The sequence below is a fragment of the Sebastes fasciatus genome, chromosome 11 (assembly GCF_043250625.1).
Source record: "Sebastes fasciatus isolate fSebFas1 chromosome 11, fSebFas1.pri, whole genome shotgun sequence".
Taxonomy (NCBI): domain Eukaryota; kingdom Metazoa; phylum Chordata; class Actinopteri; order Perciformes; family Sebastidae; genus Sebastes; species Sebastes fasciatus.
The window spans coordinates 16,954,434-16,969,554 of record NC_133805.1 but is presented as its reverse complement, the minus strand read 5'-3'; the positions used below and the strand labels follow the sequence as shown (position 1 = coordinate 16,969,554).

Below are 15,121 nucleotides of genomic sequence, written 5' to 3'. Positions count from 1 at the left end.
AGCTAACAGTGGGGGAAAGAGAGTGCGGCTGCTCACCGAGTGCCGCAAGGTTGAATCTTAAGTTTTATGCGACGTGGCAGCCCAGATGTGTAAGGCCAAGAGAATGTCACCTTGCCGTTATGATCGGATAATTTCATCAGGTTCTGCAGATACTGAGTGTATAATAATCGTCTTCCTAACATCTGCTGCTGCTCCCACTTCTCTGGCTTCTGTTTAAGTCCCCCCCTCTTCTGTATCTCCTCTCATCTCTCTTGGCTTCGCCTCTTGTCCCCGAGACCTGGTCTTCTTTCATGCTGAAAATGTTATTTTCACTCAGCCAGAGCGAGAGTGTCTGTGAGCCCAGAACACTGTTAATACATTTGTGTGTGTGTGCGATCCGTGATTTGTGAGACCGTTCATTTATTCTGTCTGTGGCTCACCGATGCGGGACTTGTGTGTCCCATCGCTCCCCGCTAATGTCTCAGAGGATGGCAGATTATTTTCTGTTCAATTTTCAAATCAGCCACATTGTCATCGCTGTCTTCGGGGAGATGTAGAAGTAACATATTTCGTCTGATGTATTTCCGTTGACTCTCTGTATCTTCTATTTAAAGCGAAAAACCCTTCAGTATGAGTGACACAGCTTTAGTGTGGCGCAGATTAGAAAAGTCTCACATCTGTGTTCGCAAGGATTGTCTTCTCTGTTGAACACGGCGACTCAATCAAAGACATCACTCCCTTTCATATTCTTTTTTACCCTGGAGTGGTGCTGCGCCATAAACCCAGTCACCGTTTTCAAATCAGCTCATTGCGCTTGACCATGTTGAGCTCGTCCTCTACCGTCCAATAAACAATCTTTTTTTTGTGTGATTTCCCTGAGTGTAGTGAGTGAACAGTGTCTGTCTGTGTGACAAACCTTGCACACAATTTGTTCAGAAAATATTGTCAAAAATGTTCCCTTTTATTCATAAATCCCCCGAGTGGCCGGCTGATTAGTTTGGGAGACGCAGCAGCCTTTACTCTTGTTTGTTTGTCACTTTGTTTTCAACCCCATATTAAGATGCCAGGCTCAGCGGGCTGCCATGGGGCTTCATCATTGTTAAGTGCTCATTTCAATCCCGCTGATTTCTCCTCTTGCGTTTTCATCTCTGTCTGTCTAGTCCCTTCGATATCTCCCTCTCCTTTGTCCTCCCATCTTGATTCCATTTCTGAGAAAAGATAAACCCCCTCTTAAATAATGTCGTTCAAGGCCCTTCGGATCTTATTTCAGTTTGTTGCTACAATCACAAAGTAGAAGGCCCTTCTCAGTCCAGCATCCAGCATCTGGACATGATTGTCTCATTGAATTACAAAGTGTACCAGCATCCTTGAACAGGAGGAGAGAGAGAGGGGGTGGGGGTGGGGTGGGGGGGTTAAAGGATAGATGAATGGAAAAGATGTGTTATGGGGTGGGAAAGGAAATCCACAGAGAATTGTCTGCCATATTGACTAAAGGAGCCAGGGAGCTTCAGAGAGGCGCTTCAGCACATGTTCTATCGACCAGCAGCCATACAATCATACAGACATGGCCACAAAGGAGGGGAATTACACAGACATGTTGCCACTCTGACTTGCAAACTGTAGAATTAAAGTCATACATAAAGGCTCAAAGAGCGTGGAGAGATTGGCCGATCCATTCCTGCTGCTCTTTCTTCTCCGAATTCTCTTTTTCTATAGACGTTCTTTGGCCCGAGCAATATGTAATCACGCGTGTCTATGTGATGTATCATGCGACTGCTTGCTGACGTGTAATTGTGTGAAGAGGGCTGCCTTATCGATCCGCAGCGCAAGGCCCCATCAATGTTTAATGCAGTCTCTCTCGCTATTTCATTTCTCTCCCTCCCTCTCCCTGTATCTGTGGAAACAGCCTACCATTTGGTATTGATCTACCACTTGCTGCTAATGAGAAGGAGCTGTGCTTTCTGGCATTGGGAGCCGTAGGCCCTAGGTTTTGGCTCGGCTTGCGACTTCTGGGTTTTGACTATAGTACGCGCTGGCAGTGTATCAGCTTGAATGAGCCTTACACAATGAGCCATCCCGCATCCGTTGTATGTTTTAGAGTAACTAATATTCTGCGATGTAGTCACAATACACCCCACCCCCCCACCCCCGGCTTTGCGGCTCTTTGAATCCATTCAAGGCAAGCTACCCTGACACCTACAAGCTATTGTTTTCCAATTGATTTATGACACAGTCAACATTAAGCTCTCTATGTTAATAATTTTCCCACAGACTGAACTGCTAGTGAACCTGGCTGTGTTTAATTTATTGGAGCTCGCAGGTGGAGCTGACGTTGCAGAATATGAATGCAGGAGAAAACACTCTGGGCTAGCCTCCAAACATGAGGGACTACAGCTAGCTGTTGTCTTTCCCTTGTCTTCCAAATGACTTAGAGAGTAACGGGAGGTGCGGTCAGAAATAACTGCGATCAGAATCAGGGAGCCATGGAAAGGGAGGACTAAATGTTTTTACGAGGGTTTTATGGTCTTAGCTGAGGAGTAACCCAGCGTTAAACTACTGGAACCCACATACAGTGTGGAGAGATGAATCAGAGCTGCTTAAAATGCAAATTCACAGTTACAGCAAACACATATTTGATCCCAAAATGTATAAATATTAATTTGTATCTGTACCTGAAAGATGTTCCTATAAGGGCTGTCAAAGTTAACCCGATAATAACGCAAATTTGTTTAAACGCCACTCAACGCATTAACGCAACTTGTGATTTTTAGGTTGTAGCGGGCTCAGTTTTAAAGCCAGAGTGAAGATACTGGCATCAAATGAAACTAGAAAAACCTAATGAATCCATTGGTACGAACCATGTCATACTATCTTGTCGTAAAGGAGGTTAAATAACGCTCCAAACTTGCGCAAAATTTTGGTGAGGAAAAACTGTCATGGCCATTTTCAAAGGAGCCCCTTGACCTCTGACCTCTGAAGATATGTGAATGATAATGGGTTCTATGTGTACCCACGAGTCTCCCCTTTACAGACATGCCCACTTTATGATAATCACATGCAGTTTGGGGCAAGTCATAGTCAAGTCAGCACATTGACAGCTATTGTTGTCTGTTGGGCTTGAGTTTGTCATGTTATGATTTGAGCATATTTTTTATGCTAAATGCAGTACCTGTGAAGGTTTATGGATAATATCTGTCATTGTTTTGTGTTGTTAATTAATTTCCAATAATAAATATATACATACATTTGCATAAAGGAAGCATATTTGCCCACTCCCATGTTGATAAGACTAGTAAATACTTGATAAATCTTCCTTTAAGGTACATTTTGAACAGATAAAAAATATATTAATTATAATTAATATATTTTAATCGATTGAGAGCCCTAGTTCCTATATAAAATGGACCAGAAGCCATTAAAAAAAAGTTAAATAAATAAATATAAATATATAGAAAGCACAAATGTCATATTAAATCACTCCATTTCCTCATTCACAACATCTCTTACTAAAAGGCAGGAAAAGGGTATCCAATATAGGCTCTATATACCTACACAAATATACTATGAACTGTGCTTATCTTTGACCTGTTAAAATCTATTATTGCTTGGTACTTTTTCCTCATTCGTCCAGGAAAATGATTAGTTCCTCCGAAACCTAATTGTTTTATAAGCTAAAGTCACAGGATGATTTATAATTTTAGTAGTAAACCAAAATGTGCCCCTTGTAATTTTGAAAGTGCCTGCTTCTCTAATTAATGTGGGTTGCAGCTTGTTTTAAAATGAAACTCTTCAAATCCACTTATGATTAAATGGATGAATGGTCCACATAACAGCTCATTTAAAACTCACACTCATACACAAGGGACATTTTCTCCAAATCCCCTGTGCCAGTGGACAGGTGTGCGAGCCCCACCCTGTTGCTAATAACCACTTAGCATACCCCATTTACTCATCTGCTACTCTGGTATTCTGCTAATGGTAGACATTAGGTCACATGACACGGCTCATCCGCCCCTCCCAAGGGCCTTTGACCTTTTTTTTGTCTCCTACCCTCACCATCTTGCGCCTCCTTCCATCCCCCACCCTCCTCTCCTTTTAAAAGGAAATGGAAAATGGCCTACCAAGTGCCTGTGTGATTTGACTAAAGCTTCTGTGATTTCCCCTGAGAAAGGGTTGGCAGTCCCCACAACGCTGGCTGGCGCTGAGGGCTGTTTCATGCTCCTATCTCCCCAGCTGACAGCAAGTCATGCAGGCGGGCAGGCAGGCTGGAGCTGGCTGGCTGGCTGGCTGTGGAAACGAGACAAGGCAAGGCTAATCTTAGGGAAATTGAAATACTCTGATGGAAGCCGGGTATGAACAAGCCTGTCACTGTAGGTGTACACAGAAAATTGCTCTCTGAGTTGGCTGCTGAATGTGTGTGTGTGCAGCACGTGTGTGGCTTAATGTGTATCTGTGTGAGTGCTTGTGTGTGTGTGCAGCCGAATTACCTGGGCTAATTGGTTTCATGTCTGAGGACAGTTTCTCCCAGTAAGTGGAGATTGAGAATGAAAGGCCTCTTTCTTTCCTACCGGTGGCTTGTCACTCATCCTCTGTGTACTTGTTTTTTACCAAGACCACTTGAACTGCAGAAGACGGCGGGCTTCGAGTGCTCTATCATTTGGAATGATTTCTAAATCACCCGCAAGTTCAGTCAGATTCCAAATAAGCAACAGCTGCCGGTACGTGCTTCGTGTGGAGGAGTAGGTAAAGGGAGGGTGCTGAACCTCTTCTTGAACGAGCACGGCGTCTGCCGGTTGTGTCTTTGCATTCAGTCGGAGTGAGATTTCTCCCTTATCAACAACACGTGTGGGCGTCGCTAGCCAACCGTTTTTGCTGTGATGGTGGAAGATGTCCAAGTCGAAGACACATGGCAACCGCAGTTCCTCTGAAAAATCCCCACACACACACACACACACCCTGTTTATCTACTACAGATCATCACCCAGACATACCATTCAATCCTCTGTCTGTCTCCTCTGCCACAACAAACACAATCGAAGGCATGTTGGCAGGGGACATCAAAACCGCGTGAAATATGCCCCGGTTCACTCTCCGTAAGATGGAAGGTTTAGACCAGAGAATAAACTGTCTGTTACTGGGGAAATTATGAATCTATCATTACACTGCTAAGGCCAACGTGTCATCCAGTCCATCACTCTATAAATCTGTGCGTGTGTGTGTGAGAGAGAGAATAACTGTCATACTTCTCTCCTCTCTCCTGGAGCTATATCGGGTTTCCAGTTTTCAGCGTGCCAACAAGGCAGATATTAATCAAAACGGGGCTGACAAACTTCTTGGGTGAGCTGCCAGACTTATTTGTCTACGATGTGTCACTGAGGATTAGCAAGAGGTAATCTTTGTCTTATATTTCATAGATATGGGACCAGATAAGACACCTTGTGTAATACAAGTCCAAAGTGAGATAGATAAATTCAAAATATTCCCTGAACTGTTCCCTTATGGCAGATTTTCCTTTCTGAGGTTATAAGATTTTATTGTCTCATTTTTGCTTGCAACCAGCGCGCCGTATAGTTACAGTATCTAAGGTGCATCTTGAGGTTTTGTGCAAATGCTCAGAAAATCACAGAGAAACACAAGACATCTTTGTCCTTCTCATTAGAGCTCTGACATACACTGAATGCTTTGGGAATGTCTGTGTTTCATAACTGTGGGTTGACTGACAAAGAGTACCAGAGTGTGGACTCGAGTCACAAATTTGATGACTTTAGACTTGACTTGACAAAATAAAAAAAGACATGCAACTTGACTTGGACTTGCACCAGTGACTCATGACTTCACTTGGACTTGAGCCTTTTGACTTGAAATTATTTGACATCCTCCCCCAAGACCAAAGATTAAAAAAATATGTTATTTAACAAATGTGTGCCACGAATCACTTAATTTCCCTTCATTTCCTGAGTCAACTAACGTTAACACTGTTCATTCCCAGCAGGTCGACAGTTAAGTCCCCAGATCTTTTTTATGATTAGTTCAGTCACACTTGTTTTAACAAACTTGTTGTGACAAATAAATACAAATTCTAAAAAGCATTCATGATTTTTGTAAATTTAATATATTATTACCCTGTTGATAAAATGGCATCACATTTGGTGAAGAGCGCATAATGACTTGTTTAGGACTCAAACCTCAAAGTTAAGGACTTGGAACTTGTCAGTCTTGATGGGACTTTACTCGGGACTTGCCTGTCTTGACTTGGGACTTGACTTGACCTTGTCTGTCTTGACTTGGGACTTGACTTGGGACTTGTCTGTCTTGACTCGGGACTTGACTTGGGACTTGACTTGGGACTTGTCTGTCTTGACTCGGGACTTGACTTGGGACTTGCCTGTCTTGACTTGGGACTTGCCTGTCTTGACTTGGGGTTTGACTTGAGACTTGCCTGTCTTGACTCGGGACTTGCCTGTCTTGACTTGGGACTTGTCTGTCTTGACTTGGGACTTGACTTGGGACTTGTCTGTCTTGACTTGGGACTTGACTTGGGACTTGTCTGTCTTGACTTGGGACTTGACTTGGGACTTGCCTGTCTTGACTTGGGACTTGACTTGGGACCTGTCTGTCTTGACTCGGGACTTGACTTGGGACTTGCCTGTCTAGACTTGGGAGTTGACTTGGGAATTGACTTGGGACTTGCCTGTCTTAACTTGGGACTTGACTTGGGATTTGCCTGTCTTGACTTGGGACTTGACTTGGGACTTGACTTGGGACTTGCCTGTCTTTACATGGGACTTGACTTGGGACTTGCCTGTCTTTACTTGGGACTTGACTCGTTACTTGCCTGTCTTGACTTGGGACTTGACTTGGGACTTGCCTGTCTTTACTTGGGACTTGACCCTTAACTTGCCTGTCTTAACTTGGGACTTGACTTGGGACTTACCTGTCTTGCCTGTCTTGACTTGGGACTTGAGTGCAAAGACTTGAGACTTACTTGGGACTTGCAAAACAATAACCCACCTGTGAAGAGTACTGGGGAAACTAGTATTCAGGTAATGTCCCCACTAGTAGTAAACAAACTGCCGCGGCCATGGCCTTGGAGGTCTCCCTCTGCATCTGTGACGCTTTCTTTGGGTAAACAATGTGACAAAGTTCAGCTCTCACACACGACCACATGCATAGTGTTTCTCATGTGCACACAGACAAATACAAAAATATCCCCTCGTTTTTTTTCTCCACAAATGACTGCATGTCGTGCAAATACATGCACGCACACAAACAAAGGCAGGATGCACATACTGTAGTTTCACGCTGTCACACAGAGAACGCAACACAAAGCTCAGCATTTAACAGCATGACAGAGGCTCTCAGACATTCCTTGCAGCAAAGTGCCAAAGCTTTGTTTCCGTGTCTCTTGTCTTAACAGAAGTCTAGCAGTGATGGATGAAACGCTGTGACGGATTCATCTTCTCTCTGCTCATCGATGATTGTGTCAAGCAATCACTGGGGCTTGAATGCAGTTCAACTCTGTGGAATGATACTCAAAATAGCATTTCCGAGGCTAACCGCTGTCTTCCTCTCTCTCTCCACCTCTTTTTCTTTCTTGGCTGCAGAGACCGTGATGGACACTCGGGTGGCCACAGCTGAACTGGGCTGGACTGCGTATCCTAATTCTGGGGTGAGTCGGTTATTATTGCCAACACATATGCATGCTGGGTAAAAAACTGTTTCAGAAGTTTATGTTCAAACTCGAAGATATATGTAACATCTACAGCCAGACAGACAAATAGACAGGAAGCCAGGCAGGATGAGAGTATAGACTTAAGTAGTGCCCAATGTAGCTCCTATTATGGGTATTATTTTCTCTCTGTCCCCGCTCATAATGACTTAATGACATAATGGGTCCACGTAAGCCCCAGAACACAGTACCTAAGTCCCTGTAAATGGAGGCTGGGGGGATACCATAGACATAATGATACTGTAATGATACATTTATGCAGGGAAGTGGAGGTATTCGGATGAAACGGGGGAGGAGGAGCTAAGAGGATGGAGACGCTCAGGGCTTTTTCAGATTTTAGGGGGAACTATTTTCAACTTTCAGGTAGTTTCATGCACATGAAAGGAGTGGAAATAGAAGAAAGTGCCAAGTCATCAGAATGGGAACTGTTCTTTTTTTTGTCTGAAAGAATCACACTATCAGAAGTATGATTGCCCTATTACACTAATGGACTTAAAGGAAAATTTTAAGGCCTTGTTCTCTGTGCTGTAATTCAATGAAAAGCTCCATAGACCAACACTGATAGCATGAATCTTACAGGAGCCATCCAGGACATGACAATGTCTGTTTCCTGCATTTTCTGGGTCTTTGGGTCTTTATGAGGCATTTTACACACGTGTAAAGGGAGCGTTTATTGCCTTTGAATAGAGCTTTGGCTCTGTTTAAACACTGGAGAGTGTGGCAGTCCAGGCTTTTTCTCTCTCTCCCCAAAGGAGTACTAACTAAAACAACCTGGACCCTGGAATAAACCTTGTGTGTTCATTTTATGCGCACCAGTATGTGTGTGTGCAAAATCATCTTAACAGGATCACACAGCCGAGACCTTGCATATGTCAGCTGCTGTATTGCTCGTATGAAGAACATTCATCCCAAACAAGTTATGTGGATATTTTCACATACCAAATATAGTTTTCTAGAATCAGGGAGGGAACGTCCTTAAAGGAACAGTGTGTAACATTTAGGGGTGGGGGGCTATTGGCAGAAATGGGATATAATGTTAGTAAGTATGTTTTCTTTAGTGTATAATCACCTGAAAATATGAGTCATTGTGTTTTGTTATCTTAGAATGAGCCGTTTATATGAGGAGCGTGTCCTCTTCACAGAGCCGGCCGCCATGTTTCTACAGTAGCCTAGAACAGACAAACAACTGTGTTAACCTTTCCTACTGGGGCCGAAGTCGATAACATTAATCGCTCCAGAGTTAACCCCCGTCACCCCACTCAGCTGCCGGGAAATATTACACGGGAAACCTCTGTTGGTCTTGAGGAGCTGCAGCATTTATTTCCGCACAAACTGCAACTTCCACTGTAAATTAATTTGATATTCTTAGAGCTGAACTAACTCTGTCTTCTGCTCCACTTGTCTTCACACACATTCGCCGCTCTCGTGCTTCACCACTCACTTCTTACGTACACACACTCTACGCACTGGCTCTGCTCCAAATGACCTACGCTACTCTTACAATAACTGGCTCTTAAAGGGGCTGTTTTCGTGTCGACAACCGTAGTTCTCCTACATGCTTGGCGTACAGGAAATATTTAAATTGGATGCAATCTGCAACCTCACCACTAGATGTCACTAAATCATACACACTGGTCCTTTAAATGCATTTTTTGGAGCAGAGTCCTCACCAGAAGAAAACCTAAATTGAGCAATGTATATAAATTGTTGACTAATCGATATAAGTTTATTTAATCGACAGATCTGTAAAACTGAACTTCTCAACAAAGAATCACACACAAGCACCACTTTTAATCTTGTGATTACCAGAGATGTGCTCATAAGTTTCTTGAAAATAAACCAGTCAGCATGAAAAAAGCATAAAAATTACTACTTGACTAAAGAAATCTTAGTCGACCAATTTGTCGACTAATCAACTAAGAGGGCGCACCCGTGGTATTTATATATTTTGATTTCAAAACATTCATTATGTGTTACTGAGGCATAACTTCCCTCACAGCTTATTAATTGTTTAGTGGCCTGTCAGTTGTCAGTTAGACTCTGCTTTATTTCTTTACCCTTTTTAGAATCACACACTTTTCTGCTTCAGTTTTTGCACCAAATCCAGAGATTCTGAGTTCTTCTTTAGGGATGAGGCATGTTGGTCTGCTGTTCACCCTGAATGCTGTGAAACGCAAACAGTGTTTTTTATTTTTTTTATTTTAAAGGATCAGTTGGGTCAACACTTACCCACTTACATGAAATGCAATGGAATAAAAGTGATTTTTCTTTCATAGATCAGCCTCACATTGTCACATCTTTTTCCCTGTAAAGAGAAAACGTCCAGTAAGACCGACTGAGTAGAGACATCTACAGAGCTATTTCCATCGAAGCCTGTTCAGTGCAGCAAGCCTCCAGGCACACACAGCCTCCTGTCTGTGTTCAGCATAGTTTTTTAAGCTGCTCCTGGTGTAAAGGTGCAGGCAGGGAGAGACCTGCTGTAGGGAGAATACACTCCTAGCGCTCACAGAAAAACTTAACCACGCTACACAGCCGCCTTGACCTCGCTGGTAGTGTGTGAGTGAGGCAGCGTGATTGTGTAGAAATGCACTCTCTCTCTCTCTCAAACACACACACTAAATTCAGCAGGTTTTTAATGGATTTCTGTTGCGTGAGAGCTAAAGATGTAATTATGTTCAATATCAGATCATTTTCAAATGAACAACGCTTTGAGGGCTGTTGGTGCACAAGTTTATTTGTGTTCCATGCAGTTGATTTGGAAACCCTGTATTTGATAGATAATCAGATATATTTGACTCATGTTTTCCATCTGAGTGCATCCTATCTCATGTCATGGACATTTTGTATCAGCTGCAAGTCAGCTGGAGGTAAATGTGATAACCACAACTGTAGCCATGACGGGGTGTTAACAGCGGTGTCCAACCCAGTCGCCAGAAAAATGTTGGCATTGTACGTTTCTGCAAACCACGGGATACGTTGAATGTCGACGTATCTGAACCAAAAATATGTTTCACTAATATGTTTAATTTCAGCCTCGTATCACCCTTGCAGAAACGCACAATGCCATGTGGTCAACGTTGGGAAACGATTTTGTAGGTTTAGGCAACAAAACTACTTGGTTAAGTTTAGAAAAAAGATCATGGTTTGTGTTAACGTAACAAGGTAACGCAACAAGGTAACGCACCAAGGTAACGCAACAAGGTAACGCAACAAGGTAACGCAACAAGGTTACGCAACAAGGTAACGCAACAAGGTAACGCAACAAGGTAACGCAACAAGGTAATGCAACAAGGTAACGCAACAAGGTAACGCAACAACGTAATGCAACAACGTAATGCAACAAAGTAACGCAACAACGCAACGCAACAACGTAACGCAACAACATAACGCAACAACGTAATGCAACAACGTAACGCAACAACGCAACGCAACAACGTAACGCAACAACGTAACGCAACAACGTAACGCAACAACGTAACGCAACAACGTAACGCAGCAACGTAACATAACGCAGCAAGATAACGCAGCAATGTAACGAAGCAATGTAACGTAACGCAACAACCATAACAACATAACTAGTGTATATAAATAACAACCACCTTAAGCAGACTTTCTTGCGTAATGTTGTGAAAGCGTAACAACATTACATAACAAGCGTAAACACAACAATTACTTTTTGTTTCAAACGGGACATGAACAGCAGTGTTTGTTTGAACCGTCCACCACCACTCCAGCCCACCCTAAGTGGACTTTCTCGCTGTTTATACTCGTTATAAAAACCTCGTAATTTTCATTAACGGTTGCTCCATATTTAACGTATCCATGGTTTGCAGAGACGTACGATGCCAACATATTTTCCTGGCGACTGGGCTGCGGTGACAATGTAAAGAAACAGAATGTACAATGTACTTGTATGACTATACACACTTATTTAACAATAAGGTATATCTGTTTGTGTAGCCAGTGGCTAAGTGGTCAATTTGCTTCTCTTTGTGAACCTGATAACTACCTCTCTAACACACACAACAAGAGAAAAGGCACACAGTGTTGTCCCTGTGCTATTCGATACATCTCATTAATTTCCTTTAGTAACTTCTCCTTCAGGAGTTCATAAGAGGTGTGTATGTGTGTGCCTGAGTGTGTGTTTGTGTTTGGCTGACCTGAAGGGTTAATTTTGAAGGATTGCAGAAGCAGTGTCATTAGTTCCAGCGGTGTAAACACAAGGACGTATCAGGGTTGGCTCATGTGAATGTATAATGGAGCGGCAGTATGCGAATGCACACTCTCATGTTAGCAGCTGCTGGAGAGGAGAGCTCTGAAGGCAAACAGATGTGTAGAGAAAACAACATTACAATATTCCTTCATAACGGGCATTCTTGCCCCAGCTTTTTTTCTGTTGTTTCATTTCAGTTGAATATATTCCTCCTTTCTCTCTGTGGACTTCAATGTCTCATGTCGTGTTTCTCTGTTTTCTCTGTCTGACCTCCATCCTTATCTTTGTCTTTTTCTTATGCACACTTAATCTATGACAAATAAAATACGGAGTCCCAGAAAGGCTAATGCCCCCCGACCTTGCCATGTAGCAGACATGAAAGACAATGAAACACACACACACACACACACACACACACACACACACACACACACACACACACACACACACACACACACACACACACACACACACACACGCACACACACACACACACAGATACACTGGTCTCCCGAATGTAAATGTACATGCACCTACAACTAATGTGATTATTCCCAACTTTCAACAGTAAACTTGGCTTCCTGAACGTCATCTAAATAATGAAACTGGGTTTCTTCACCTGGTTAAATGATTAAAAGAAAATCGGTTAACTCAACCTATTTTCCCTACATAACATATTAACTGAAATACTTTATCTGTCAATACTGATCCCAAACATGGTGGGGGACAGGCAGAAATCAGATTACTCACCAATTCAATGCAAGTTTTTAGAGCTATCCCTCTTTTGTTGTGGATATAAATCTGATTTATTGCTTGATTTCTCACAGTAATCTGGTTTCCTGTGTGCATGATGTAAGCATAGACACTGCCGAGAAGGAGATAAGGAAGGTGACAAGTTGGGGCGTTGTATTACGAACGTTTAAGGGAACTTTATGAAGTGAAGAAGAGAATAGAAGACGAGCAAGGCTGTGTGTCCACTATGTGTTTTTAAAGAGCAGCTGATGGTGCAGGAGGTGGAACAAAGTGTCAGACAAAATGCTTAGAGATACCGTGAGGCTCGTAACTAGCCTGTAACACTAAGCTATACTACAGGGGAATATATAGATATAAAAACCATAAATAGTCCAGGAAGAGTCTGTGTTTGGCCCCTATGCTCCTATATATTAGTCTTTATGTCTCTGCTGTTGTAATTACTATGAGCCTTTCTCACATTTTTGCCATTAAAAGCAGTGATGAAGACCCCTGTTTTAACTGGAGATGTTTGAGTGTGGCCAAAACAGGTTGAGTTCCCTAAAATAAAACAAAAGAAAAGGATGAGTGAGAGAATAATGCTTTTGTTTGGAAGGAGGCGGATGGGATTAGGAAGAGAGGAAGGGGCGAGGGTGAGGGATGAGAGGAGCTGAGAGAAGGAATAGAAGTGATGGCGGAGGGGTTGAAAAGGGTTGCAGGATCAGGAAAAGGGGGGGTGAGGTTGGAGGGATGAGGAGGAACTGGAGTGAGAGAGTGCAAGAGATCAATTGTGTGTGAACGGGACAAAAAAAATATACAGCAGCGCTGTAGAACTTCAACATTCTGCTGCTGGTGTGCGTGTGGAAGAGAGCTTGGGTTAACTCATGTGACTCTGGGAGGTCACAGACTTTTAAGAGTTCAGGCTTTAAGGTGAGAGCCTTGGGGGTGGGGGAGAGGGGTGTCTGGGGGGGGTTAAGGGGTCAGCGGGTTGGCGGTGGCGGTGCTGACAGAGGCTGTGGGTGCTGTCAAGCGTGTAGAAACAGAGCAGGTTGGTGTGGTTATAAGGCGCTTGGGGAGAAGAGGGATCAAGAGTGGGCCGAGTGAGCAGAGAGAGGGGTGTGGAGGATAAATGCTGGGGGACGACACAACGGACAGGAAAAGGCGTGGGGAGATTTTAGAGAAATCCCTCTGTCCTTTGGTTGTAGCAGGTGCACAACAAGGGATGGAGACAGAATGGATCTCAGCCTGACATGTTTGTTTGGATTTACACTCGTGTGTGCTCAGGTATATTTTTCAAGTGAACAAGTTCGCTGTTGCATATCTTCACCTGCATATGTGAGCGTGCACAAGAGCAGGTGCTGCGTTTTTTATTTTGGGGCGTGCCCGGCTTGAGCTTAAGTAAAGCTCCTGTGGGCCTTAACTGGACAGGTGTCAGCGTACACTCAGCGATTCCTAAAGAGCACAGATAGATCCATAACAGCCATCTCACCATCTGCTGACCAGACTCAGTACACCTCAATTATTCATATCCTGATAGACAGACAGACAGGCCGTGGCTCAACGGGCATAAGGGAGAAGGAAAAGTAAAGTGAGGAAAAAGAGCTAAAGGTATAGAGAAGAAGGAGGAAGAGGCTTATTGAATGTAGATGATAAGAGTCTGAGAGAAATGGAGAGGGAAAAAAGGACAACGTGTGAGAAGGAGTGAGAAAGAAAGAGAGAGAGAGAGAGAGAGGGATGGAGGTGAACTCTGAACCTGCAGAGCCCGAGCTGAAATGGAATGAGAGGAGAAAAACGACAGTGAGTCATGCTGGCTGCGCTTCAGCGGCCAGGTGAGAAGAGTGCCTTCATTACATGCACACACACACACACACACACACTCACACACACATAAGCACAGACACACACGCAAACTGATGGAAACTGAACAAGTGTATAAGAATTTACCCAGACATGCACAGATGCACACATTCACACATAAACTCCTTATAAACTTTTCAGGAATGAGTTACGGATAAAGTGAAATTGAGTGTACGTGCATATTTGTGCAAACACGTACACACTCGCACATAGCTGTCATTGTCGTATCAGTGGGAGACCTGTTTCATTTTGCCTCCGTGGTTATTGATAGTGATTTAGGTGTGTATAGCCGGGCCGCTGAATTTGCTCTGAGCTCAGACATCTCTGCTCAGCATGAAGACCAGAAAAGTAAGACAACGAATCGCTTGGATCACAATGCAACCCATGGCTTTTCCCGTCTGTGTTTGCGTGTGTGGCTCCGTGTTTGTATGCAATTTTGTTAGTCTGTGTTTTCTGTAGAACCACTCCCGTATCATATTTTAGCTGTAAACATTTGTTTTTTTGTGGGTAAGTTTTCATTTACAATCTGAGTCATTTGCTAAGACAGCAGCATCTATAGTTACAGACTGCAGAACATTACAGTATGCGTGCAACACAAACAGAACGTAGTTACA

The 15,121-nt window shown here is 43.3% G+C and overlaps 1 protein-coding gene across 3 annotated transcripts in view; it reads left to right on the top strand.

The window, feature by feature from the left end:
• Positions 1 to 15,121, top strand: part of ephb1 (EPH receptor B1) — a 168,137-nt gene that overhangs the window by 45,852 nt on the left and 107,164 nt on the right. For all 3 annotated transcript variants that reach the window (XR_012595862.1, XM_074651199.1, XM_074651198.1), the window contains exon 2: positions 7,584 to 7,648. Coding sequence is in view for 2 of the 3 variants with exons in the window: in XM_074651199.1 (XP_074507300.1) it covers positions 7,584 to 7,648 (65 nt within the window). In the remaining variant the exon portion in view is untranslated. The remainder of the gene's footprint in view (positions 1 to 7,583; positions 7,649 to 15,121) is intronic.